The 25,243-nt window shown below is 37.0% G+C and overlaps 1 protein-coding gene across 1 annotated transcript in view; it reads left to right on the forward strand.

Moving 5' to 3' along the window:
• The window catches only part of UBR5 (ubiquitin protein ligase E3 component n-recognin 5), a 123,532-nt gene that overhangs the window by 13,729 nt on the left and 84,560 nt on the right, over window positions 1–25,243 (forward strand). The window contains exons 2-5 of the mRNA XM_031439418.2: window positions 20,779–20,823; window positions 21,201–21,282; window positions 21,744–21,820; window positions 22,551–22,670. Coding sequence (XP_031295278.1) covers window positions 20,779–20,823; window positions 21,201–21,282; window positions 21,744–21,820; window positions 22,551–22,670 — 324 coding nt within the window. The remainder of the gene's footprint in view (window positions 1–20,778; window positions 20,824–21,200; window positions 21,283–21,743; window positions 21,821–22,550; window positions 22,671–25,243) is intronic.

Consider the following 25,243-nt stretch of genomic DNA (forward strand, 5'->3'; position numbering starts at 1 on the left):
TATAATATGTATGTATTGATATGCAGGTAATTCTAAATGTAATTTGGAGAAGTTGAGATAACCAGAGTTTTAATAGGTGTTGTCTTTTCATTATTTTTGCAGTACATATGAGCTAAGAGGTACAGTTTTACCCATGAACTTCAGTATTGTCTGTCTGGTTGGTCTTATGAGATCTATTTCAGATGTCTTTCAGTGCTTTTTTTTAAAAAAATTAAAGTATAGTTGATTTATAATGTGTTAATTTCTGGTGTACAGCATACTGTTTCAGTTATATACATATATATATATATATTTATATACTCCTTTTCATGTTCTTTTTCATCATAGGTTATTACAAGATACTGAATATAGTTCCCTGTGCTATACAGTAGAACCTTGTTGTTTATCTATTTTATAAATAGCAGTATCTGCAAATCCCGAACTCCCAATTTATCCCTCCACCCCACCTTGCTTTTCCCCCTGATAACCGTAAGTTTGTTTTCTGTCTGTGAATCTATTTCTGTTTTGTAAATAAGTTCACTTGTTTCGTTTTTTCAGATTCTACATGTAAGTAGTATCATACGGTATTTTTCTCTCTCTCTGGCTTACTTCACTTAGTATGACAATCTCCAGGTCATCCATGTTGCTGCAAATGGCATTATTTTATCCTTTTTTATTGCTGAGTAGTATTCCTCTCTCTGTGTGTGTATGTGTGTGTGTGTGTGTGTTTATACACACACTTCTTTATCCATTCATCTGTCAGTAGACATTTAGGTTGCTTCCATGTCTTGGCTACTGTATATAGTGCTTCTGTGAACATTGGGAGTGCGTGTGTCTTTTCGAATTAGAGTTTCCTCCAGATTTATGCCCAGGAGTGGGTTTGCTGGATCATACGGGAAGTGTGTTTTTCAGTCTTTTAAGAAATCTCCATACTGTTCTATAATGACTGCACCAAACTACACTCCTACCTACACAGAGGGTTTCCTTTTCTCCACAACCTCTCCAGCATTTATCTTTTGTGGACTTTTGAATGATGGCCATTCTGACTGGTGTGAGGTGATACTTCATTGTAGTTTTGATTTGCATTTCTCTGATAATTAGCCATATTGAGCATTTTTTCATGTGCCTATTGGCCATTTGTATGTCTTCATTGGAGAAATGCTTGTTTGAGTCTTCTGCCCATTTTTTGATTGAGTATTTTTAATTGTTGTTACTGAGTTGTATGAGCTATTCGTATATTCTGGAAATTAAGCCCTAGTCGGTTGCATTATTTGCAAATATTTTCTCCCGTTCCATAGGTTGTCATATTTTGTTTTGTTTATAGTTTCTTTTGCTGTGCAAAGCATATAAGTTTAATCAGGTCCCATTTGTTTATTTTTGCTCTTCTATTACCTGGGTAGACTGCCCTAGGACAATGTTCAGTGCTTGTGTTTAAATGGGGTATAATGGTACGTATTTGGAGTCATTCTTTACTGTCTTCATCCAAAGTGGTGCTGCCCATCAGTAACAGAAGTGGTCAGAAATGGTAATGACAGTAATAGCAGGAGCAGCTAATACTTTGTACCAGGCTCTGCACTAGGCATATTGTAAGCTACAAGTACAGGACTCCATTAGTTCAATGGGTAAGTAAACTTTGCCACTATAGAAGTGAATTTATGGTCTGAATTATTTCTTGGATATGCTGAGGGACTAATCTGTCCATTCCAGGTATTTCAGATCAAAAATTTTGATTCAGGTCGAAGGTCAGGCTTTTAAGTTCTCATTGTTGTGGTTAGTTTTTCTGGCTTGTCTACTTTATAGATTCTGGTAAAGCCAATAACTTGAGACATTATTGAGAGAGTTTAAAGAAATAGGGTCAAGGCCCTTTAGACTTGCTGGTTTCAGTAGGGCTTCCTTTAGTTTTTTAAGAAATTTTTGTTCCTAGATTTTTTTTTTTCCTTTTGTTTGATTTTGGTCTTTATTACTTGCTCTTTTCTCTTATTCCAAGCTCTTGGCTTTGTGGAGATCCAGCAAGCTTCAGAATATTTAAAGATGTTTAAAATTGCATGTATACATTTTAAAGACAAGTATCACCTTTACTTTTCTGTACTCTTTTAGATGAGACCTCAGTCACTGCTCTGAGGTTGATTGGACAAGAGAGTCTTCATATTTTCTGTATCCCAAATGGTAGGAGGATGGAAGTTCCTTTGTTTTTGTTTCTTAGTTAGCTGTCCTCGTGACATTTTAAGGGATTTTGGATCTAGTTTTGATAGTTTATTTTTAAAGTTTTTTTTAAAAGCATGTCCCTTTTCTGTCTTTAGTGTGCCATTTTGTTACTTTATTTAGTTAAAAATAAACTTAATTTTTGTCCTTACTGTCATTTGCTAGGTGTAACATTTCTGTTTGGGAATAATTTTTCCTCAAAATTTTGAAGGCATTGCACCATTGTCACATAGCTTCCAGTATTTCTTTTGGGGAGTTCAGTGCCCTTTGACTATTGATCCTTTTTCTTGACCTCCCTCCACTCCCCCCAAAGCTTTTAGTCTTCCCTTATTTAGCCTGTGGTGCTGAGAAAGTTCATGTTGACATGCCTTTATGTAGTGTAGTAGGTCCTTTTCTCATTCATTTTATTTTGGGCCCCAAACACTTGGTAGGTGTCTATTCTGGAAGCTCATATCATCCAGTTCCAGGAAATTTTATTACATTTTATTCTCTCATTTCCTTCCTTTTCTTTCTTTTTTTTTTTTGGAGGGGGAGGAATTCCTAGTAGTTGGATGTTTGACACCTCTTCTGTTGCTACTCTGATGTACTTATCTTTTCTCCTGTATTGTCCATCGCTCTTTTTGTTTTATGTTGACTTTTTTTTTTTTCTCCTCCTGTTTGGCCAGTTTCTCCAGAAACGAATCCTAGAAGATAAGAGTGTGGCTTTGAGCATTCTGGGATGGGGGCTGGCCAACACCTCATTTCAGTAAACAGCTTTCATGACTTCAGTGTGCCCATAACTGCCTAGCCACGTATCCCTAGGCTGTTATTCTGGTTGAATTTCTGTAAATAGGGAACAGTTCTGTCAGAGTCTGGGAAGGACAGTCTTCTGCCTGTAGGGTGGGGGTCTTAATTGCTCCTTATGCAAACTTCCTGTTCCCAGTCAGCCCCAGACTGCAGAGGTACCTGGTACCTCCAGTTCCTAAGGGTTGGTCTGGTCCTTTTTTGGCTTCCCCCTCTGTTTCTCTTGTTGGCTAAATCGCTTGCCCTTCTCTATCTGCTTTCTAGCTTCCAAAAATTTTGTTGGCATCTCTTGCTTGAGCACTCTAGCCTTCTTTCTTTTTGTTCTTGTAACTTTAAGATTCATTTGTTGTCATTTTATTGGGGTTGCAGGAGGTAGTGGAGGTAAACACATATTTCACTAGAGGCCTACACAAGAACATTATTTCTCTTTATTCTGAATATACTAGTTCTCCGTACCCATTGTCTTGGTCTGCTTGGGCTGCTGTAACAAAATACTGTTTATTTTTCATGATTCTGGAGGCTGGAAGTCTAAGATCAGGATGCCGTAATGGTTGGGTTCTGGTGCAAGCCTGCTTCTTGGCTCGTAGATGACTGTTTTCTTCTTCTATTTTCACATGGCCGTGAGCAGAGAGAGAGAGGGACGAAGCAAGCTCTGGTTGTATCTCTTATATGGGTACCAGTACCATCTTAAGGGCTCCACCTTCAGGATCTGATTACCTCCCAAAACCCCCATCTCCCAACACCATCACATTGGGGATTAGGGTTTCAGCATATGAACTGGTGCAGAGAGGGGTACGAAGGTGGGTGCTGACACAAGCCTTCAGTTTGTAGCTCCCAGTGTAATCTCTGTGTGACTCTCTCTTTAGCTTGCACACTGTCCCTGTAATCTCTGCTCATGTAACTGGTTTTTGGCCATGACTCTTTACTCTCAGGAAAGGCTTGAAGCTTGCTTTTGGCTTTGCAGTAATCCTACATTTTCCTCCTGAAAATGGGGATCCCAGGATGTGCAGGTTTAATAACTTTTCACAATGTACTCAAGCCTGCCTCAGTTTAATTTTGGGAGGCTCCTGTTAGTCTTCAGGCATGAAGAAAGTTCTTTAAATCTTACTATTATTAGGGCTTGTTTTTTCTTTTATTGCCATTTTGAAATGTTTTCTCCTTCATTTTCTTCATCTGTTGAGGGGCATACACTTTCCCGTATGCTAAGGTTCTCTTCAAAGCACTCGGGTTCTTCTGTGTAGCGTTCATTTTGTACACTTTCGTGTCCACGACAGGTAGGTAGCAAAGTGGAAAGATTGGCGGATCTGTTATCTGCTGTCCAGTTAATGAGATCTGCGTCTGTGAAGTATGTTGGACTTTCCTTTTTACTGTTTTTGTATCATCTGCCTTTAAATGGTCTATTTTTATATTTATTCACCCTTATTGGAAGGGAGATTTCAGTTCCAAAAGGAACAGTTGTTGATTGCAGGAAGGTGGTGGATAGTTTACTTTTGCAGTTGTGTTTTGACTAGCAGGCTGTTGTAGCACTGTTGACTGTTTAGATGATCTGTAAGAAAAATAATTTCAAATCTTGGAATTTATCTTCTTGGTTTCTTGTGAGGTGTTTGGGAGAACTTGAGCTTTTTTAGTTGTAGAAGAGCCATTGTTTTGTTTAGTAGATAAACCATTACAACTGTTTTCACTCGGGTAGACCCCCTTTTCTGAGATGATGGATCCCAGCGCCTCAAGACCTGTTTAAAAGTCCTGACTCTCCTGGAGCCCTGGCCCTCGCTGACTCTTCTAACCCAAAATGAGTTCTGACTTAGTCATTTTGGTTATAGCAGTCATCTTGGCACCTGGCCTAGTGTTTTATTTTTTGTTTGTTTTGCTGTGTATATCTTGTTTTTACAAGTAAATTGTACACTACCTGAGATGTGTGGGTTGTGAATCAGTGGTTTTCAACTTTCCTTTCTTCCTCAGGCTTCCCAAGTGGTAGATGACTTTTCTGCGGTGGTGGCTCACGGTTAGGGGTGGTTTTCCCAAGTATGTAGACAGCCCCTGTTCGCCTCCCCTGATCCCTGTGTATTTCATAGTGCAGCTTATTGCCTGTCATACTTAACACCAGGCCTTCTACTCCGGGTGTTCAGGAGGTGTTTGTGGATTGAATTGGACCCATGGCAGGTGTGGTATGATGTCAAGAATGGAGACTTCTAGAGGTTCTGTCTCACCGCTTAATTGAGTAATTACATGTAAATCAACCTCTTAGTCTTTTGTATTCTCATGGAGGACGAAGAGACTGTTACACCAAGGACTTGATATTAAATGAGAAAATCTGTATGTTTGTTTTCCTGAGATCAAATAAAAGTTAAGAAATATTAAATTAAGTACAATTCTGTGCTGGTGCCAGTTTCTAAGAAAGTTTTCACAGTCCATGGGTTAGCGAGAAAATTTTTTTATTTCAGATCATCTTTCCTACTTTTAAAGTTCATCTGTTAATGAATCTTGATAGTAGTAGTGGGTTCGTTTTCTAGATCTTGGCAAGATGAAAAGTTGGCAACCTTATGTTTGTTCTTTAAACTTGAGGGAGATTTCATTTATCTGTTAAATCTAAAAGTCAGAATGTGCTTTATGCCTTAAAACCCATGACACCCGGTTTGGGGACAGGTTTCTATATATTTGTTAGACTAACTTGCTAATATTTCTTTTCAAAGTTTTTATTGTTGCTGATATTTTGTCTGCTTGAGCTGTTAATTTCTGATAGAAACGTATTCAGTTCTCATTGCAGTAGACTTTTCTCAAATGGTCAGTTTTTACTAGGTATATTTTTGAAGTTATGGTGTTAGAAGCATTCAAATTCATGCATGTTAAATGTTCTTGGTGGATTATTCCTTTTAGTCTTATACAGTGTCTCTATCCCTATTAATACTTCCTTTTCCTTCACTCTGATAATCTTTGACTTTTAATGTGTTAATATGTATGATGAATCATTTGAATAAGTAGGTTTATTTCTAGTGTCTGAATTTCATACTTTCTGACTTTTATTTTGCTGCTCTTTTTCCCCCTTCTGTTAGATTCCTAGTTTTCTGTATCCCCCAACCCCTTTGATTGGAAGCCATAGATTGGTTACTATTAAAATTTTCAGCCACAATGTTTCTAATAAATCATCAAATTCTACCTTCCACGATGAAGGAACCTAAGCTCAGATACCTAGTCTCTGACTAGCTTTATTTCCCTTCTGTGGAGATGTTTATCTTTTATTCAATCTCAGCCTTGTCTTCTGTCTCTCTCTCTCTCTCTCCCACCTGCCCTCCCTCCCTCTCTCTCTCTCTCTTTTTTTACAGTTGTCTTTCATGGCTGTATATTAAGAGTAGGGGAGGTTTTCCAGAGTGAACACACTGCGCCGTCTTTATCCAGGCATTCTTCTGTCTCGCTGGCTTGCGTACCTGTACATCATACTCAGTCAATATTTGTTAATTGATACGTGTCTTACACATTTTGTTCCTTCTGTTTTGTTTTAGTTTTACTCACTTTACTTTTTTCAGCTCTGCATGGAAAGGAGAGAAAGTGGAAGGAATAGGCCCACCCAAGCCTGTGGAAGGCCTTTTCCCTGATTATCCACGTCAGGCGTGGTGGGGTGCTCAGTGTTAGGAGAAGAAAGGTGTAGAGAATTTGGTCTGGGACAGAGCAACTATAGAGTCCTAGTGTGAATTGATAATATTTATTAATAGTAATCTCATTGTAGGCTGGTTCGTTTGTTAACTGTTTTGCTCTGTGAATACTACAGATGCCAGTTATTTTTGTGGGAAACAGGAGAGCTATACTGTATGTTGTAGCAATGATGATGGGGACTGAATTTTGCAAGCACTCCTGTTCTGGACTAGTGTTTGCTTGGACAGTCTGTGATGGTGGCAGTTACAAGGGTGCCGGGCTGGAGATCAGGTCAGTGTTTGGATCTACCTCACTCCCACTCACCACTCTTTCAGGAGGTGGAAGTTAGTTATGAAGAGAGGAGGTGGCTGATAAAACCAATACACTTTTTAGCGCTTGATGCTGCAGTGCTGAGAACATAGCATCAGTGACCACTAAGTGATTTTCAGGCTTAAAACAACAGCATGGGGGAAAAAGCTAGCAGTCTGGGGATGACGATTAGGGGTTGGGAGACAGGCTGATCTCCCTGATCTTTCTCAGGGTTAGCTCTCTAACTGCCATTATCCTCACGCTACGTAAAAGCACCACTTTTTTTTGATGTGTTTTGTTTTTTAAGTGGTTGGGAGATGAAGAGTGGAGACCAAGATGGGATGAGAGCGCGTCTATCAGTAATGTCAGTCTGTAAATCAGAGACTGCCTGTTGAGTTAGCTTACATTGGGTTGAGTATTTATTGTAAGAGGGAGAATTGGAAACATCGTTGGATCCCTGAAGGCCAGACGGAGAAGCCAGCCCTTTGCTATGGTTGCTGTTTTGCCAGAGAGGAGAAATCTGTGTTCATTTGTGCTCCATGGTAGGAAAACAGAAGGGATCTGGTAAGAGCCCTTCAGTTTGACTTTGGTGGTTTGTAGTTTTCACATGTTTGACTATTTCGGTTTGGATCTCTGAATTGTACTTAAAGGAAGGCTTTCTGGACTAGAGACCCCAATGTTATGAACCCTAGTATAGGTGCAGACTTCAGAGAAGTGGTTTGATACAGCTTTCAGACCCCCTCTGGGTACACTGATGATCATGCTCCAGGTAATAAGGGAGGTTGTTGGGCAGTTTGATTGTAAAGCTCATGTGATCAGTCTGGCTTCATGGGACTAAAGATGCCCAGCAAGGTCTGCTTGTACTGTAGAAGGGAAATACTGAAATCTATTGCTGTCTCTTAAAAGTAGATGATTTTGAAACATAAAGATCTTTAATTTTTCCACTTAAAGGAATAAAAATGCCTATTGCCATAGTATTTGGATATAAAAAATTATCTGCTGTATATATATATTAACAATATAATTTTAGGCAGAGTAGAATTGTTTGCTTATGCTGTTTACCTTTTTAATCCTTGAAGTTACTAGACAGGAAATTGGGAAATGATTTTTGTTTAGATAAAGAGGAAAAAGCAGGAAAGACAGTTTGTCTCTGTTGAGCTCTACCTTTTGGAGAGGTTTTCTTTGTGCAAGGTGCTCTCCAGCGTTCGGGGGCAGAGTTGAAGAAGACAGGGTCTCTACCTCTGGGAGTTTAGACTTCCAGTCAGTAGTCCTCTGGTTCCCCAGGACCTTACTAGAAAGAATGACCTGAACAGGGTTCCTTGTTTAGTGTTTGCCAAACAGTGTTCATGTCAGTTTGGAAGATACAGGATTAAGCATAGCTGAAAAGTTTCTTTATTTTAGGACTTAGAGTCTAGTAGAGATATGTGGAGTGTGAGTTTCTAAGAGGGGACTGGACTAAGCAACATTTCCAAAACTTGAAACAGTAGGATTATTAATATCTCTCTAAATGGACTATTAATCTTGTGACTATTTTAAGCAATCCTTACATGTATTTGTGGTATTTTAGAGTAGTGATTTTCAAACTTAGTTGATCATCGGTATTACTTTGGGTTGCTTAGAAATTTTTATTTTAATTTTGAGTTGGTAATATGTTTATGTGACTTAAAATTGAAAAAGTATACATTGTTACTCAGTGAAAAGCTTACTCTCCGCTCTGTTTCCTAACTGCATACTTCCTTTCCTCATAGGTGACTAGTGGTATTCCTTCTAGAGGTATTTTATGAATGTGTCATAATTTATTTAGCCAGGATATAAATTACTGAGCCTTGTATTTGGAGATTTCTAATTTAGTAGCTTTGGGTGGGGTCTGGTAATATGTTTTTTAAAATGTTCCTTAGAAATTGGATAATTAGCCAGGTTTAGACACTGTTTATTTTAGATGGTACATACTACTTTTGTATGTGGCGTGTTATCCAGTTCTTAAAACAATTTTGTGAAACAGATATGGTAAGCACCCTTTTTGGCAGAGGTGGAAACATGAGAGCTGGAGATGTTAAATGACCTTCTCAAGGTTGTACTCCTCCATCTTTTAATGGTGGAGCTGAGACTCAAAACCCAGAGATTTTTGTGGGTTTCTGGGTAGAACTAGGCTAACACTAACTCTGCCTTTTCAGGGCTGCAGTGCTGATGACTGGCTAAACAACAACAAAAAGCCCAAACAAATAAATTAATGTGGTTATTTATATCCAGTTCTTCCTATTTTGGCACTGCATTAAATGTTAGAATATTTTATTGCATTACTTGCCAGTAGATATCCAGTGATTAGACTTTCCCTAGTTTGTGTTTTAAGATACTTGGCCAGTCAGACTCACAGTATCAATTTTAGGCACTTAAACAGGCAGGCTGCACACAGACTTCTATCTGTAATTTTGCTTCCCGATGAGCTCTCCTCTCTTGCCTTTGCTTCCAGCTTCCTTTTGGCCCCTTCAGCACATTTCCTTAACACCAACCCTGATTAAGTCACAGAGGAGGGAGGAGTGGAGGGAGAAAGAAGAATGTCCTCTAAATGGAAGGAGCTGGGAGAGTATCCCCAGCTGTAAAGTAACGAGTGATTTTCCTTTCTGTCCGGTAAATTCCTTCGGAGGGTGATTCTCAAAGAAAGAGTTGAAAAAATTCTTCATAGTCCTGCAGGACCATTTGAATTAGGGTAGAGCCTCTATGGGGTTATTTTGTAGGACCATATTTCTTTGGTGTGTTTTTAAAAACCTAGTCTTACAATATTGATCTCATAGAAGAACAATCTTAAAGCTGAAAGTCTTTAAGAATGATTATGAGAAGAATAAAAAAAGCTGTGAATCCAGCATTTCAGAGCAGGGGCATGAATATCCTTTCATTTGTTCGGCCACCTGTCCGCCGGCACAGTTTATGATGTGTCAGATGCTGGGGATATAGAAATCAGTAAAACATGGTTCTTGCCTTCGTAGAGTTTGTCAGGCTGTGAAAGAAACAAATATTTCATCAAACAAGTAGTTACAGCATAAGTACGGTGGAGGAAGTATGCCTCTGGGGAATCAGAGAAATGCCTGGGTTTGCCTGGAGTGAAAGGTGAGGTGAGGTTTCCCACAGGTTCTTTCAGCTGTACCGTTGAGGGACTAGTGGCTAGATGTCTAGGTGGAGTGGGATGTGGTTTAGTCCAGGCTGAAGGATTAGGGATGCACAAAAAAATAAAAGAGTAGTTTGTGAGTATGATCTTGTTCAGGACTTGATATAGTGATACTTGGAGTATAGAGTGCTCTGGAAGAGTGAGGAGATGAGATTGAAGGTCTTGTGGGCAAGAAGAGAAGGCATCGCTCACTCTTGAAATAAAAACCCACGCACAAGGTACAGAGAGTTACAGTGCATCTACAGATTTCTGGTTCCAAGAATTCCCAGACTTAGCTGTCATTCCCTAGTTCCTCAGGTTCCTACCAGATCTCAGAATTCAAGTTGGGCTCTATTTAGTTTGGCAACCAGTTCAAGCCAGAACTTGGCTGATTTGAAGCAGCAATATATATAGCAAGCTATCCAAGGATGAAAAATAGAGTTGAGTAATAATGATAATGGCTGCCATTTATTGAGCATTTAAGTGCTTGGCTCTTTCTAAGGTACATTACAGAATTACCTTTAATCCTTATAGCAGCACTACCAGACAAGTGGTTTTATCTCCATTTAACAGACCAAGAAACCTTCCAGGCTCTGGGAGGTTAAAGTAAGCTTGCCCAAGGTTACAGAGTCAGTTAACGGTGAAGATGGAATCGAACCCAGGTTGGTTTGTCTGACACCACAGCTCCTCCTTTCCCAGCCCACCATGCTGCCCCTCACAAGGCTGCAGGCTGGCTCCTGGGGCAGATGGAGTGGCAGCTCAGGAATGTAAAATGACCATTTCAGAGGCAGTAAAACTGCTGTTTCATCTTCGATGTTAAAAGGGCAACAAGAAGCAATCCCAGGAGCTGTAGTTAAAGAAGCTTCCCTGCATCTAATGGCATCAAGATTCTTGGTCAGGAACATAACCTCCTAATTGTCTTGGTTTATGGAAAAATCAGATTTCATTACAGGTATTATATTTCAGTTTACAGTTCTCTCAAGGACTGAATAATTTTCCAAATGGCAGTATTTATATTACAAAGTGCACCAGTTATCTCATGAGACATTTGATTTGTATGTAGAGTTAAAATTGGGTTTGATTTGAATACATTATCTGCATTTGGCAGATCATAATGAATGCTTTGCAGCTATTCAGAATGTGGATATGGCCTAAGGGTGAAGAAAACCAAGACTTTTCTCCTGAAATTTTGGCTGGATGCTACACTTTTTGGACAGGAGCACTAAAGAAGTCTTCTTATCTTGTTAGCACAGTTTATCTCTTGTATGTATGTATAGTCTTATTGTTAACAAAATGAAATTAGATGGGAGAAAAGGGCTTAAGAAATTGTCAAGAAGAATTAATGTATGAAGGCCATGTCTTTTATCTTTTCCTACCAAATTCTTGTCCACTTGGCATATGTATTTCCCTTTTCCTGTTTTGAATGGAGCTGAAAATAACATGGTTGGTTTTGCTTTAAAGGAAAATGACTCATTTTCTTGTGTTCAGCATTTAGTTTCTCAGAGATGTGTTTATCTGTCAAATGGCACGGTATTCAGGATTTCGGTCTCCTTTTCATTTTTATTAGGAAAAATGTTATTTATGACACTATATAGGAATTTCTAACCAGAATATTTTGTACATTAAGGGAAGAAATTATTTGTAAGCATAGGGTCATTTTTTTCTGTGATCGTTTGCAGGGTGTTTCTATAACATGAATTTTCTCATATTAGCTTTACAGAAATCTTGAGTAGTTTCAGCTGAAAACCATTCTAGGTGAAAGAGTTAAAAGAACTTCCCATTTAAAATTTCTATCAATTTATGAATTCACAGTATTTATTTTAAAACTTTTCTTTTTGGTCTTGAATGTACCTTGAAACTGAATATCCTGTGTCATTTATTCAGGGTAAAATGAACACTGTCATATAAACTGGCATTTGTTATCTCTGTAAACACCAAGTATGTCCAAGTCCTACCTTATATCCAGGTTATTCAGGAAGCTGATAGATTTTCTCTCTACAAAAGCCATCATTTGTTTGATTTGGGGTCTTTTAAAAGTAAAGTCAGATGTTTACTGCTTGACTTTGGGTAGGCAAAAAATAAGAAAAACCCAGCTGCCTTTTTAGAAGGTGTCAAGTCAAATATAAAGAAATAAAATGTGGTTGAGACTTATGTCTGAGCAAAGATATATTAGGGATCAATGTATAAGCTGAGATTAACATTATAAAACTGAACAGATTACTCTTCACCAAGGAAGTACCCTTTTTCAGAAGGAGGGAGGAATAATCCTTCTGTGTCAGTGGTCTCCAACCCAAGTGCCTATAGGTAAGGCAGGTGAGGGCACCTCTCGTCATCACTAGGCAACACAAGCTCTGTTGCTAGATCTCATTTTTCAGGAGAAGCTAGAAGTCTGAAATTCTGTGTGAACTTTTCCAGTTTTAAATGTTGGCCAAGAATCTTTAACAGTCTTTAAAAAATTTAAAATGCCATGTGATTCAGTATGGTGTCTATCTGTGGGCTGGCAGCTTGTGACTTCTTAAGCATCACCCCCTCCACCCCTTTTAGTAGCTGACTATCGCTTTTGCATAAATTCTAAAGAGGTTCTTTTGTATCCTTGCCTCTACTACCTTCCCCTCCCCTATTGAAATGATAACTTTTTTTTTCTGAGTAAAGGTAGATTTATTTAGAGCGATACATACTATACAGAGTGTAGGCTATCTCAGAAGGTGAGAGAAAGGCCACGAGATGTGTAGGGGTTGGGTGCTTAGGTTAAAGTAAAGGTAGATACACACTCCACACTAAGAGTGTGGGCTGTCTCCGAAGATGAGGGAGCAAGAGAGGTCTGAAATGATACCATTTAGTGCCTCATGAGAAGTTTAATACCATTAGGAAGTCAGGATTAAACATTTTAATATGCTTTATGCTGTTTTATGCTGCATTGCTATACCATTTTGTATCTAAAGAGACTCATACATGGGTAAGTGATTTATTCAGAATGCAAGATAGACCTATGAATTTTAGTATTAACAGCATGAAGGGTTCAATAATAGGATTTTAGATTCACATTGTAACCAACCTTTAAGAAACCATCACTTGTTGAGTTTTGGTGTAGTATCAAAGAATATCCATTGTTTTAAAAGTATTTTGAAAGTACATAATTAGGAGTTTGTGGCTGTTTTACTAAGGATGAACAAGTAATTTTTTTTTCCTTAATTGATTTAGTAATTGGTTCCTTTAGTGGCACTAGCTCGCATTTAGACCACAGCGGTTCTAGGTGTGGTCTGTGGCCCTAGAGACCCCTGAGACCCTTTTAGGGGCTCTGAGAGCCAGAACTGCCTTCACAGTTAACACTGAGACTTTGTCTTTTTTACTGTTTTGACATTTGTGCTATTGTTCAAAAGCAATAGTGGGTAAAATACTGGCTTCTTAGCACAAATCAAAGTAGTGGCACCAAACTGTACTGAAAATTAGTATTTTATTATCCATTTTTTTGCACTTAAGGGAAAGGAAAGCAGTTTGACTTGAGTGCCCTTGATGAAGCAGTAAAAAATGATGATTAAGTCTAGCCTTTTGTGAATGTGCCATTCAGTGTGACAGAATGAGAAGAACTTGGTGGTCCTGAGGAAGAGCTACCTTGCAGGTGTTTTAGTCAAGCTGAACTAGCTGCCTTCTTCATGGAACACCATTTTTACTTGAGAGAGTGAACTGACCAACAAGCTGGTTGTTCAGACTTGAGTATTTCTCACACCTTTTCTTGAAAATGAATGAAGTGAGCCTGTCACTTGAAGGAAAACAACTGAAGCTGTTTGTTGCCAGTAAAAAAAAAAAATTGAGCTTTTAAGCAAAAATTAGTGTTTTGGGAAACTCTTATCCATCACTGAGTTTGAGACTGTAGATTGGTAGTGAGGCTTGAGATCAAAAAGTTTGAGAATTATTAGAGAACATTAAGAGAGATTGGGAAGGGAGGCTGTTAAGAATGTTTGAAGAGGTGAAAAATAAGCATCCAGAGATTCTGATTTGCTTTCAGAGAAAATCCTTTTATAGGACATAGAAAGAAATACGCTATGGTCTTGGCTGATTTCCTGAGGCCTAAAATCTTTTGTTTCTGGTAACATTTTTAGTTTCTGTTTGGCTGTTACAATAATATTACTTACTCCTTGGTTCCTTAGTGTTAAACTTTGAAGTTTTCTGTGGTCACCTGTGATGTGAGCAAAATTAAGGACAAAATAGGGAATTTTTAATATAGCTAAATTTATTTCATTTATGCTTCTAAGATTGTGGCCTTGTTACATTTTTCTCTGAGAAAATGAGGTGTAGTGATTTTTTCTTCCTTCTCTATGTGTGTTGTCTGAATAGCAATATTGCTTCTCTCATTATCCACCCATTCCCCATTCCTGAGAAATCCTGAAGTTGGGGAACCCATCATCAGGGTTCAGATAGAAGCAGTACAAAGTGGGTTTAAAAAATTTATCTGGAAGTTGGATTTCTTGAAGTCAAATTTCATATCCGCAATGAGCGAGTCATGACCACAGAGATAAAGGGACTCATCCCTTACATGCTGATGCTCTTGCTTGGGCCGAGGCAACCCTAATTCTTCCAGGCCCTTTCCAGCCATCCTCAGCCCCACAGGTCAAAGTAGCTCTTAATATTTAAGTCACAGCACAGAGTGGGTGGGTAGGCAGAAAGGCTTTATCTCCTTCACACAAACAAATCCGTAATGCAGCATGAGGAGAAGGCTTAGTTGCTCCCTCTTCCCGCCCCCAGTCTTACACCAAGACTCCCTCAAGGAGCTCCCCTTGGAGCACAGTTTAGGTGGCTTGCTCTCAGGCTGTTTAAAAAGGGATTTGGGGCTGGGATGCCTCTGTACTGGATTGAATAATCTAGTTCCAGACTTTCAGTTTGCTGATGGGGGTGGGAATGTGCCCACTAGATGCTGGCAGGAGGAAATGACCATCTCAGAATGCCCTCTGCAACTTTGCCTGAAGTACATCCTTTTCTCCCAGTTACATCAGCGACTGCCAGGCAGGACCACCATGTGATTGCTTGAATTTACTGTTATTACTTTGCATTCTTTGGCATACAAAGAAGCTTTCCAGCGGTGGCAGTGTATACAGTATGGTGCAGTAGTTGTGTAAAAGAACCATGTTGTAGAAATCGAGGACTGGAAAGTGCATTGATGATACAGTGGAAAGACCACGTTCTGTGGTTAGAGGTGGGTTTGACTCCTATCTCTGTCTGTCTAATAACATGGTTGTTGCTCCAAAAGAAAAAATGCGCACGTTTATTGCTTCTTGAGTTTTAAGCTTTAAGCTTTAGAGAGTTTGCTTTTGGAGAAAAGCCAGAAATATTCCTACAGTATTTCTTCTTCTACAAGAAGATAATCTGGGTGCATTTGCGTTTTGGCACTACCCTCCTTCTCTGACGTGGATGACAAGAGGTGATCGCTAAGAGATTTTCTTCAGGAGTCTGTGATTTAGTGTTGTAGGTAACCTTTACTGACTGTTGGCTGTTGTTTCTCTGTATGGATTATTAACCCTATACTCCAGAATAAAATTCTGTGGATATGTAAAAGTTTTATTCCATGGATGGTTATCGAGAAATTGGAGTGAGGTCACTTTAAAGGCAGTTTGCTAATATGATTATTGGATAAGTTGTGAGTTCGTAAATGTTTTTGTTATAACTGGTGTGCTTCTGAGTTACGTGGGCAGGTATCCTAAAAGAAATCTGTATATTCACACTTTTGCTTGCTTGCTCCAAACTTTAATTTGTGGTGGAAGACCTGGGGAGTAGTTCGTTGAGTTTAGGATCAGGAATCTTTGCTGCCTCTGAAAATGCATTGTAACAAGTATTATGGTACATTTTTCACTGTTGGAACTGTATCTAAAGAAGTGGAAGGGTGGGAGATACTTGGTAAGTTTTATCTCTTCTTTGCTTAAAGCCTGAAGCCAGTTCAAATAGAAACACAGATGACTATAGAATGTAAAGTAGACAATGAAGGCCCTATATGAGGAAGAAGCTGTGGATTTATGTAGGAAGACAATTAGAGCTACCAGGAGAAGTTCATGAGGGAGGTGGCATTTGAGCTGGGCCTGAAATAAATTAGAATGAGACTAGAGGAAATATGTTGGTGGCAGATTATTCACTTTCTACCATTAGCGTGATTATAGATGAAATGCAGTGGGTCTACCTGGTCTTACAGTCCAGACATGTGGAAACCATCAAACCAAAACATATCATCCAGATATATGAAAATAATGTAGAAGGTGGAGTATCAGAAATATCTTAATGTCCTGGGGAATCGAAGCTTTTTAGGGATCAAAATATACCTAATTTTTTTACTTTTAAAAAACTGATCTAGGAATCTAGCAGGTTTGATTCATTTTAGGGAGGTATGTGTGTCTGAACAGGTGGGAGGGGATATTAGGATTTGGGCAGAGAATTATAAAACTGAAGAACCCACACTAAATGCTACCAACAATTGAGGATCAGAGAGAAGATAAATAATCTCTGAAATTATAATGTTAAAGGTGGGAGAAATGAGACTGAAATCGTAGGGAATTTCAAGGGCGGCTATGAAATAACGTTAGCTTCTAGCAAGTACTGTTATATTGATTTCTCTATTAACATCAGTTTGCTGTTACCTTACCTTGGTGCTTAAAAAAAATTTCCTGTCTCTGGATTTATAAAATGTCTATAAACTTGAAGGAATAAATAGATTATTGAATCGGAACGTAGAATAAATCTTTGATGTCGAAGTACTAAGGATTGTCAGAAGCCCATTGCTAACATTGCTAACATAATCCATTGTGTGTTACAGCCACCTCACAAAGGCTTGCCTGCCTGTCTCTGAATGAGATTAAATGTTGAATTATGAGGTTATTTTGTAATGTTATTCTGTGCTCTTAAAACCGTTTTCCATCACAGCCGCATGTAAAGATTTATTCTGAAACTGAATTTGGTGAGCTCTAGGGTGGTTTTCCTTATATTTTAAAACCAGGGAAAACTTTTGTTAATATTGCTATGAGAGGAAATGTAGTTAGTAACTTTAAGCACTGTAAGCTTTTGGAGGAAGATCCTTTAAAGTAGATGAATGCCTAATAATTATGTAGAGACATTCAGTAACTTAGTAAATTTGAATGAATGTGATCATTGGCCCGCAGTGATTCTGGGATTTGCAAGTCTGCTGAGGATTATGTATAAAATAAAGGGGAACTAATTACTCCTTATTTTAGAGCCAGCACTGTTTTTTTGCTTGAAAGTTTCTTTGTTACTATTATCTGGAATGTGTAAACTAATGTGTATGGGGCCAACTGTCTTGAGGTTTGGAAGAATGAAACATTTTCTGTAAATTTTGGGGACTGAATTTAAGAAATTAAAATTTGCTATTTGGGAAAATATTCTTAGTATCCATATAAAATCAATTTGCATGTGGAAGTTTCAGATGAGTAAGATGAAACTGAATATGATAATTAGTAAGTGCTATTTCCATATAAACATTACATATGTAACTTCCACTGATATATTTGCTTTTCATACATTCACAATGGTTTCAAGACTGAAAAGATCCAGAGAGGACTATTAGTCTTTCTTTATGTAGATGAGAATTTAGATGTAATAGGTTGAAATGAACCCGTTAGTAGTAGAAGAGCTGGGGGTAAACCCCAGATTCCTTGATATCCAGTGGGTATTGTTTCAATGGGGGTACATTTCAGATACAGTTAGGAGTCCACCTTGATTTTTAAGATTAGAAAATTTGATGGCAGTAACCATTTCCTCTATATCCTTCCTAACCTGAAATTTGCTTTTGAGTTCTTGATTTGTTATTTTCTAGCATTTTAATATCTATTTTTATAGATATTTGGAGCCTGAAAGCAGCATTAAATTCTTAATCTCAGTTATTGTCCAGCTTTGAAAACGCTTTGACAAATTTTATTCGCCCCCCTCCCCCCACCTCGTATGCTTTGTGAAAGCTCCAAAGACAGTGTTGGGCTAAGGAAAAAAGGAATGGAAATGAATGGGTTTAGTTGCCAGTGGACAAGTATCTTTTGAAAGTGTCACTGCTATGGTTTTTGGGAAATAAAACCTTTCTTAGTCTTTTCTCACAGTCTGGCTCTAGTCTGTAGTGTGGTGAAGAGTTTTATGAATTACTCCTGGTGAATGTGGGCTGAGGAGAGTGAGAGTCCCTGCCTCTGCTCCCGGACTTCTCAAGGCTGGTGTTATTGCCCAGAACGGAGCCTCCCAGTTTATTTTCTTCTCCCCATTTTCTAGTCAGTCTTCTCTCAGAACTCATGAGTTCGACGTTGCCTTACTCTTAGGGCATTTTATCTTGTCCTGGAACACAGATGTGTGCCTTGTAAATGAGCAAACTGGGACTTGGTCAAAAAGCTTGATGTTACAGGACCAATGAAAACACATTTTTGGTAATGAAAGTAAGTGAACCCTAGGCTACAAAAATGAAAATGTATTTTATTGGAGGCTAAGTCACACGTGATCAGATGCTATTTTTTGGGAGTGAGAATGAAGTCACTAGTGATATCTCCTTTTTTGGTAGACTTAAGTGTGGCATCATTTGAAAGTTATTCTTGCTTTGGAGTATGATTTGGTATTGGACATTTGCTTATACATATTTCAGTGTCTGAAAGATGCTCCTTATCAAAAGTTGAACAGAAGGTAGAACTTTAATGGATAAAGTACAGTTGAGGGACAACTGGCTCCTACTAGAATCTCTTATTGAAACAATTAGGTTATTTGCCCATATATTATATGATTTGTGGCAGCTTTAAATCCTAAGCTGGCTTTAAGGTGTGATTAATTTTGAGTTTGTATACCACTTTCATCTGTTAGTAGGAATGATAGAAATTTGATTTCATGTATTTTTGTCATTCTTTAGAAAGCAAAATTCATGGAATTTCCCGTTGATTTACTATTTTAATTTTTCCCCATTTTCTGAGATTCTGTTTATTATTTTTTAAAGTTTTTTTTTAAATTGAAGTATAGTTGATTTACAGTGTTTCAGGTAGACAGCTAAGTGATTCAGTTTTATATATATATATATATATATATGTATGTATTCTTTTTCAGATTATTTTCCATTATAGGTTATTACAAGATACTGAATATAGTTCCCTGTGCTGTACCTATATACAGAACTATGTTGTTTATCTATTTTATATATAGTCTCAAATTCCAAATTTATTGCTTCCTCCCCTTTCCCCTTTGGTAACTAAAAGTTTGTTTTCTATATCTGTAAATCTTTCTGTTTTGTAAATAAGTTGATTTGTGTCTTTTTTTTTTTTTAAAGATTCCATGTAAAAGTGGTATCATATGATATTTGTTTTCTCTGTCTGACTTCACTTAGGATGATAATCTCTAGTTCCATCCTCAAGATTGTTGCATAATGGCATTGTTTCATTCTTTTTTATGGCTGAGTAATATTCCACCATAATATTCCATATATATACATGCACACATCCATTTATCTGTCGATAGACATTTAGGTTGCTTCAATGTCTTGGCTATTGTAAATAGTGCTGCTATGAACATTGGGGTGCATGTATCTTTTTGAATTAGAGTTTCCTCCAGATATATGGCCAGGAGTGGGATTGCTGGATCATATGGCAACTCTGTTTTTAGTTTTAATATATTGTTGCAGTCAATTTGCTAGTATTTTGTTGAGGATTTTTGCATCTGTGTTCATCAGTGATATTAGCCTGTAATTTTCTTTTTTGTGTGTGGTATCTTTGTCTGATTTTGGTATCAGGGTGATGGTGGCTTCATAGAGTTGAGTTCGGAAGTGTTCCTTTCTCTGCAGTTTTTTGGAATAGTTTCAGAAGAATAGGTGTTAACTCTTTAAATGTTTGGTAGAATTTACCTGTGATGCCATCCTCAGTTTATTTTTAAGAGAATCATTTTTGAAAAAGTTTTCAAAGATGAGGCAGTTGTTTTGGTAACTTAATATAATTGAACTCTTAAAAATCTCTACATTTGATTACATCCTTATATTACAAAATGACTTCCTTAAGTTGACAAAAGTGCCTTAAATGGGTGTTACAACATGTTATATTAATTCAAGACTGTTTCTTTGAGGGAAATGGCAAAATCTTAACAGATAACGTGAGTTAATATCTTCTTGTTAGGCAGCCCTTTGAGATTTTTCTAAGCATATTCAACACTCTTTTAAAAGTGGGAGGTGTTATTCTTGTTTTATGAATATGGGCACTGAGGTTTTAATTTGTACAATTACGTGTCACAAGGCCCTTCAAGAACTTAAGACTATTCTCACCTTAAGTCATTTTGGCTTTTGGATTGTTTCTGCCCCATTATATTAAATTCTTAATAGATATGTGCTTCCCAAATATTTTTATTTCATGATATACATGTACATTCAAGAATCTCTTTTGGCGTTTATAGTACAGTGTTTAAAAATTGGCTTTCCATTAGGTGTTGGTTCAAGTACCAGCTCTGCTGCTACTTTTTGTTATATAAATGCTAGAAGCTCCAGTTTCCTCATCTGTAAAGTTGGATTATGATGGCGATTTTGGTTGCAGATGATGAGGTGGTGAGGGAAGGGAATTGCAGGGTTGACTTGTGATCTTTTCAGGGGGGAAAATCAAAGATAATATAAAAAACATTGTTGCCTCAGTACATTTTTTGTATACTGCTGTCAGAAATCACCAAATCAGAACTATCGTTTTTTTTTTTTCTTAAAACAAAGGATCTGTACATGTGGTTATTCATGTTTTGTTTTGTTTTTAAAGGTTACGGGAAGTTTCAGAGAAACTGAACAAGTACAATTTAAACAGGTAAGGGTTTTAAGATGTTTTAAGTTTCCTGCAAAGAATGATTTTTCTTTAATTAGGCAAAAATCCCCTTTTTTAGGCAGTAGCTCTTAATATTTTAATCTGACTATCAACTTTTTATGAGTTGGGTTCATTTGAATTATAGTTTGTGTTCATACTGATTTTTAAAAACTCTGGCATAACGAGAAACTATAATGACTACATAGATATCATAATTACTATCTTTCAATTGTTGCTTTAAAATACGTAAGTATTAGTTTTTAAAAGCACGTTTTACCAGCAGTTTTTGTTGTTATTGTTAATTGGATTTTAAAGGAAAACCTGAGATGTATTTGCTACTTAAAAAATAATTTTATTTGCATACTTTTTTTCTTTTCTAGCCATCCCCCTTTGAATGTATTGGAACAGGCTACTATTAAACAGTGTGTGGTGGGACCAAATCATGCTGCCTTTCTTCTTGAGGTAAATTGTTTACGCTAAGGTAGAGAAATGAAGATGAACATTAAAGTACAGCTGTACCTCATCATGTGTCTTTCTTTTTAACCATGGAAGCAATTTCTTGCAAGAGTTATTTCAGCGATCACCTAGTTTCATTTCTGTAGTATATAAATTCTCTGGCCCACAGAAAGCTTAAATGATTTACTAGAGCTTGAAACTCGTTAGTAAGAGAATAGAGAAGTTCCTGATATCCAGTCATTTCCTTGCTCTGAATTCTGTTACATTGAGATATTTTAAATTATTTGTACTGGTTTCTTGACAATGTATATAAAATATACTTCCCCAGCTGATGTGAGTGCCTTCTGGAAGGGAGCTTATTTGTTGCTTTCTGAATTGGCAGTGATAGGTTCATAATCTGTTGAATAAATTCAAATTTTAATACACATTTTTACTTTGGAAATATCTTATATTTTCTTTGCTTCCAGGATGGTAGAGTTTGCAGGATCGGTTTTTCAGTACAACCAGACCGATTGGAATTGGGTAAACCTGACAATAATGATGGGTAAGACAGTATGTCCTTTCTGTTTAATAACTAGCTCTTAGAGGTATTATATTAAATGTGTGTTTTGATTTTTGGGAACCCTCAAGTTAAAAAAAAAAGCAATGTAGAAAATGAGATGCTTAAAATAGAGTGAAATGGTTACTTTGTAGTTTGATTTTAATTTTTATGCAGGTAGTGATTTGTAGCTAAAATATTCACATTAAAAGTAGCAGAGGAAACGGTGGTCATTTCACAGAAATAGGTTACCAGGAGAATGATATGTATTTGGTAGATCCCAAGTCTTATCTGCTCTTTGAGTGAACTGACTTTTCAGATCATGTTTTTCCCCTATTAATATTCCCAAATTAAGTAACTCTATTTGAAAATGACAGTCTTTAAAATTTCATCTTTATTAACGATGACTTATAAAAATGGTTTTTAGATAATATATGATGACTTTGAATTGACTGCTTCTAAGGAATGTATGATTACTTTTAAAAATCTAAGAAACAATTCATTTGCAGCTAAACCATGAAAACCATTTCAAACAGAAACTAGATTATTATGAGGCTACAAATTGTTGGGTTTACTCTTTTAATTAAAGTATACATTTCAGTAGGAGTCGTCAGAGAATTGTTAAGCTGGCTTTTTTCCACAGTGAGTCCCAGAGTGGTGAGGCCTGGAATTCTAGGCTTGTTCCTAGGTGATTTGGGACTGTTCTGTGATATTTCCACCTCTCATTTTTTCCCAGGTCAAAGTTGAATAGCAACTCGGGGGCAGGGAGGACATCAAGGCCTGGTAGGACAAGTGACTCCCCGTGGTTTCTCTCGGGTTCTGAGACTCTGGGCAGGCTGGCAGGCAACACCCTGGGGTAAGTTGTGGCCAGATGATGGCATCCTCTGGTTTGGGTTGTTGCTCTGTGAGTGCTGTCCCTGTGAGTGGCCGTTTCAGTGTTGTCTAGCGATGGAATGAGGAAACTGCTGAACTCTGGGCGGTTCGTGTTGCTCATGGTGAGCCACCATGATAGAAAGCCCATCAGGCTCATTTCAGTTACCCTAGGTTTTTGAAACGTTTTTAAAATGTGTAATGGTTATATGTGTTTATCATATTATTTATGTTATTTAAAAATTTTCAGTGCTATTGTCTTTGGTCTTATTTATGACTAATTCTTGGGTAAAAAAAATCTAGCATTTATTTCTGATGTTTAAATCTGGCAGCTCTTTCTGAATTAATTTAGTGAGGCTTGAAACTATCCTGGAACTAAAGCTTACAGCCTTTAATAGTTATTTTTACTTTTTAAATTATTGTGGTATAATTGACACGTAACATTATATTAATTTCAAGTGTACAGCACAACAGTTTGATATTTGTATATACACTGGACCCTTGAATAGTGCAGGGATTAGGGGCACTGATCCCCCTCACAGTCAAAAATCTACTTGTAACTTTTGACTCTCCAAAAACTTAACTGCTAATAGCCCTCTGGAAGCCTTACAGGTGACATACAGTTGATTAGTACATATTTTGTATATTATATATATTATATACTGTATTCTTAAAGTAAGCTAGAGAAAACAAAATGTTATTAAGAAAATCATGAAGAGACAATACATTTACACTGTACTGTGTTTATTGATACTGTAAGTTTACATCATCTGTTTACAAGATGAATTGCCTGTCATTACCTACAGCAGTATTGTCCTGTATGATACAGAACTGTAGATGTTATACGTATAACTAACACTAGACAGCAAAAATGAAAAGATAATGTGGAAAAGAAATTTATATTTATTTAGAGGTAATAGTGATTTATGCATTAATAGCAAAGAAGCAGCAATAAGATTATTTCGCGGTAGCCTAACCTGTACATTAATGAGTGAATTGTTCTTAAAATTTTATGGCATGCAGTGTTATAGTCATATTCATAATACAGTATTAGAAACATTGTTACATTAAAAAAACACCTGTGGTGATAGGCTGATATGCAGTTCTCTAGTTGAGAGACTGCATACTATATGGCAATGTACTTCTGTGAAAGCAGAGTGTTAAAACAGTAAGAAATTGTTTTAATTTAATTAATAATGCATAGTTATTATGCATTATTAATTTCATATTACATATCAGTCACTTTATGCCTAGGTAAGCATGGAGTAGTATCTACAAATATTTTATGCATTCATGACATACCTAATTTTTTCTTAAATTCTTTTAATACTTCTAGGCTATGGGGTTTGTCTGTGAGTTTTTTTCACATTACTGCAAATCTCCAAAAAAATTTCCAATATATATGTATTGAAAAAATTTGTATGTAAGTGGATCCACATAGTTCAAGTCTGTGTTGTTCAAGACTCAACTGTATTGTAAAATGATCACCACAGTAAACTTAGTTAGCATTCATCACCATACATAGTTACAAAGTTTTTTCCTTGTGATGAGGACTTTTAAGATCAATTCTCTTACCAACTTCAAATATGCGAATAGTATTAACTATAGTCATCATGCTGTACATTAAATCTCCATGACTTACTTATTTTATAACTGGAAGTTTGTAACTTATTTTCACTTTTAAAATTATTTGTAAAATTTTTACTTTTTAAACTACTCTTCTTCCATTTTGTCTAGAGTTGATATGCTGTCAAACTAAATAAATCATATACACATTCCAAGCCAGATGATTTTATTCATTTTATATCTTGATTCTTACTGGTGGTGGTTACCTCTGATCACTTAGTTAAGGTGATGTTTGCCAGGCTTCTCAACTATAAAGTTACCATTTTCCCCTTTGTAATTAATACGTATTTTGTGGGGAGATGCTTCATGAGTATGTAAATTTCCTGTTCACCATACTTTTGCTCATTGATTTTAGCATCCATTGATGATTCTTCGCTTTAATTATTACTGTGGTATTGGACAAATAGTGATTTGTTTAAACATTTCATTATTTGTTTTGTACTCATTAACTGAAATTCGACTGTAAGGAAGAACTTTCCCTCCTCACCCTTTTTTTTATCTATTCTGTTTCTATTGAGTTACTTATATCATTATGTTGCTCACTGAAAAAGAAGAGTGGAATTTTGTGACTTTGCTAATAAAATATGCAAGAAATATAATAATAAAGCAGTACATTTTAGCTTGAATAAAACTTCAGTAGACCTCCTCCAAAGAAGATCAGGGCTAACTTGAAAACTTTAAAATGCAGGGAGAATCATTAGTTTTTGGGTCCCCCTTACACATCCTTCCTCATACTACTTTTTGAACCATGTTTTTCTGTCTCCCTTTTACCCTCCCTCCCTCCACACACATGCACCCCAAAACAGATTCTGTGTGAGCTTTCTTTAGCATTGGGTTCATGAATTGCAATTTTGAAAAATGTCACAGTTCGCACTGGCTAAGCCATTTGTTAACCTTTGTTTGGTCTTGCAGATCTCCACAGACTAAGCAGTT

Source organism: Camelus dromedarius, chromosome 20 (genome assembly GCF_036321535.1).
Source record: "Camelus dromedarius isolate mCamDro1 chromosome 20, mCamDro1.pat, whole genome shotgun sequence".
NCBI lineage: Eukaryota > Metazoa > Chordata > Mammalia > Artiodactyla > Camelidae > Camelus > Camelus dromedarius.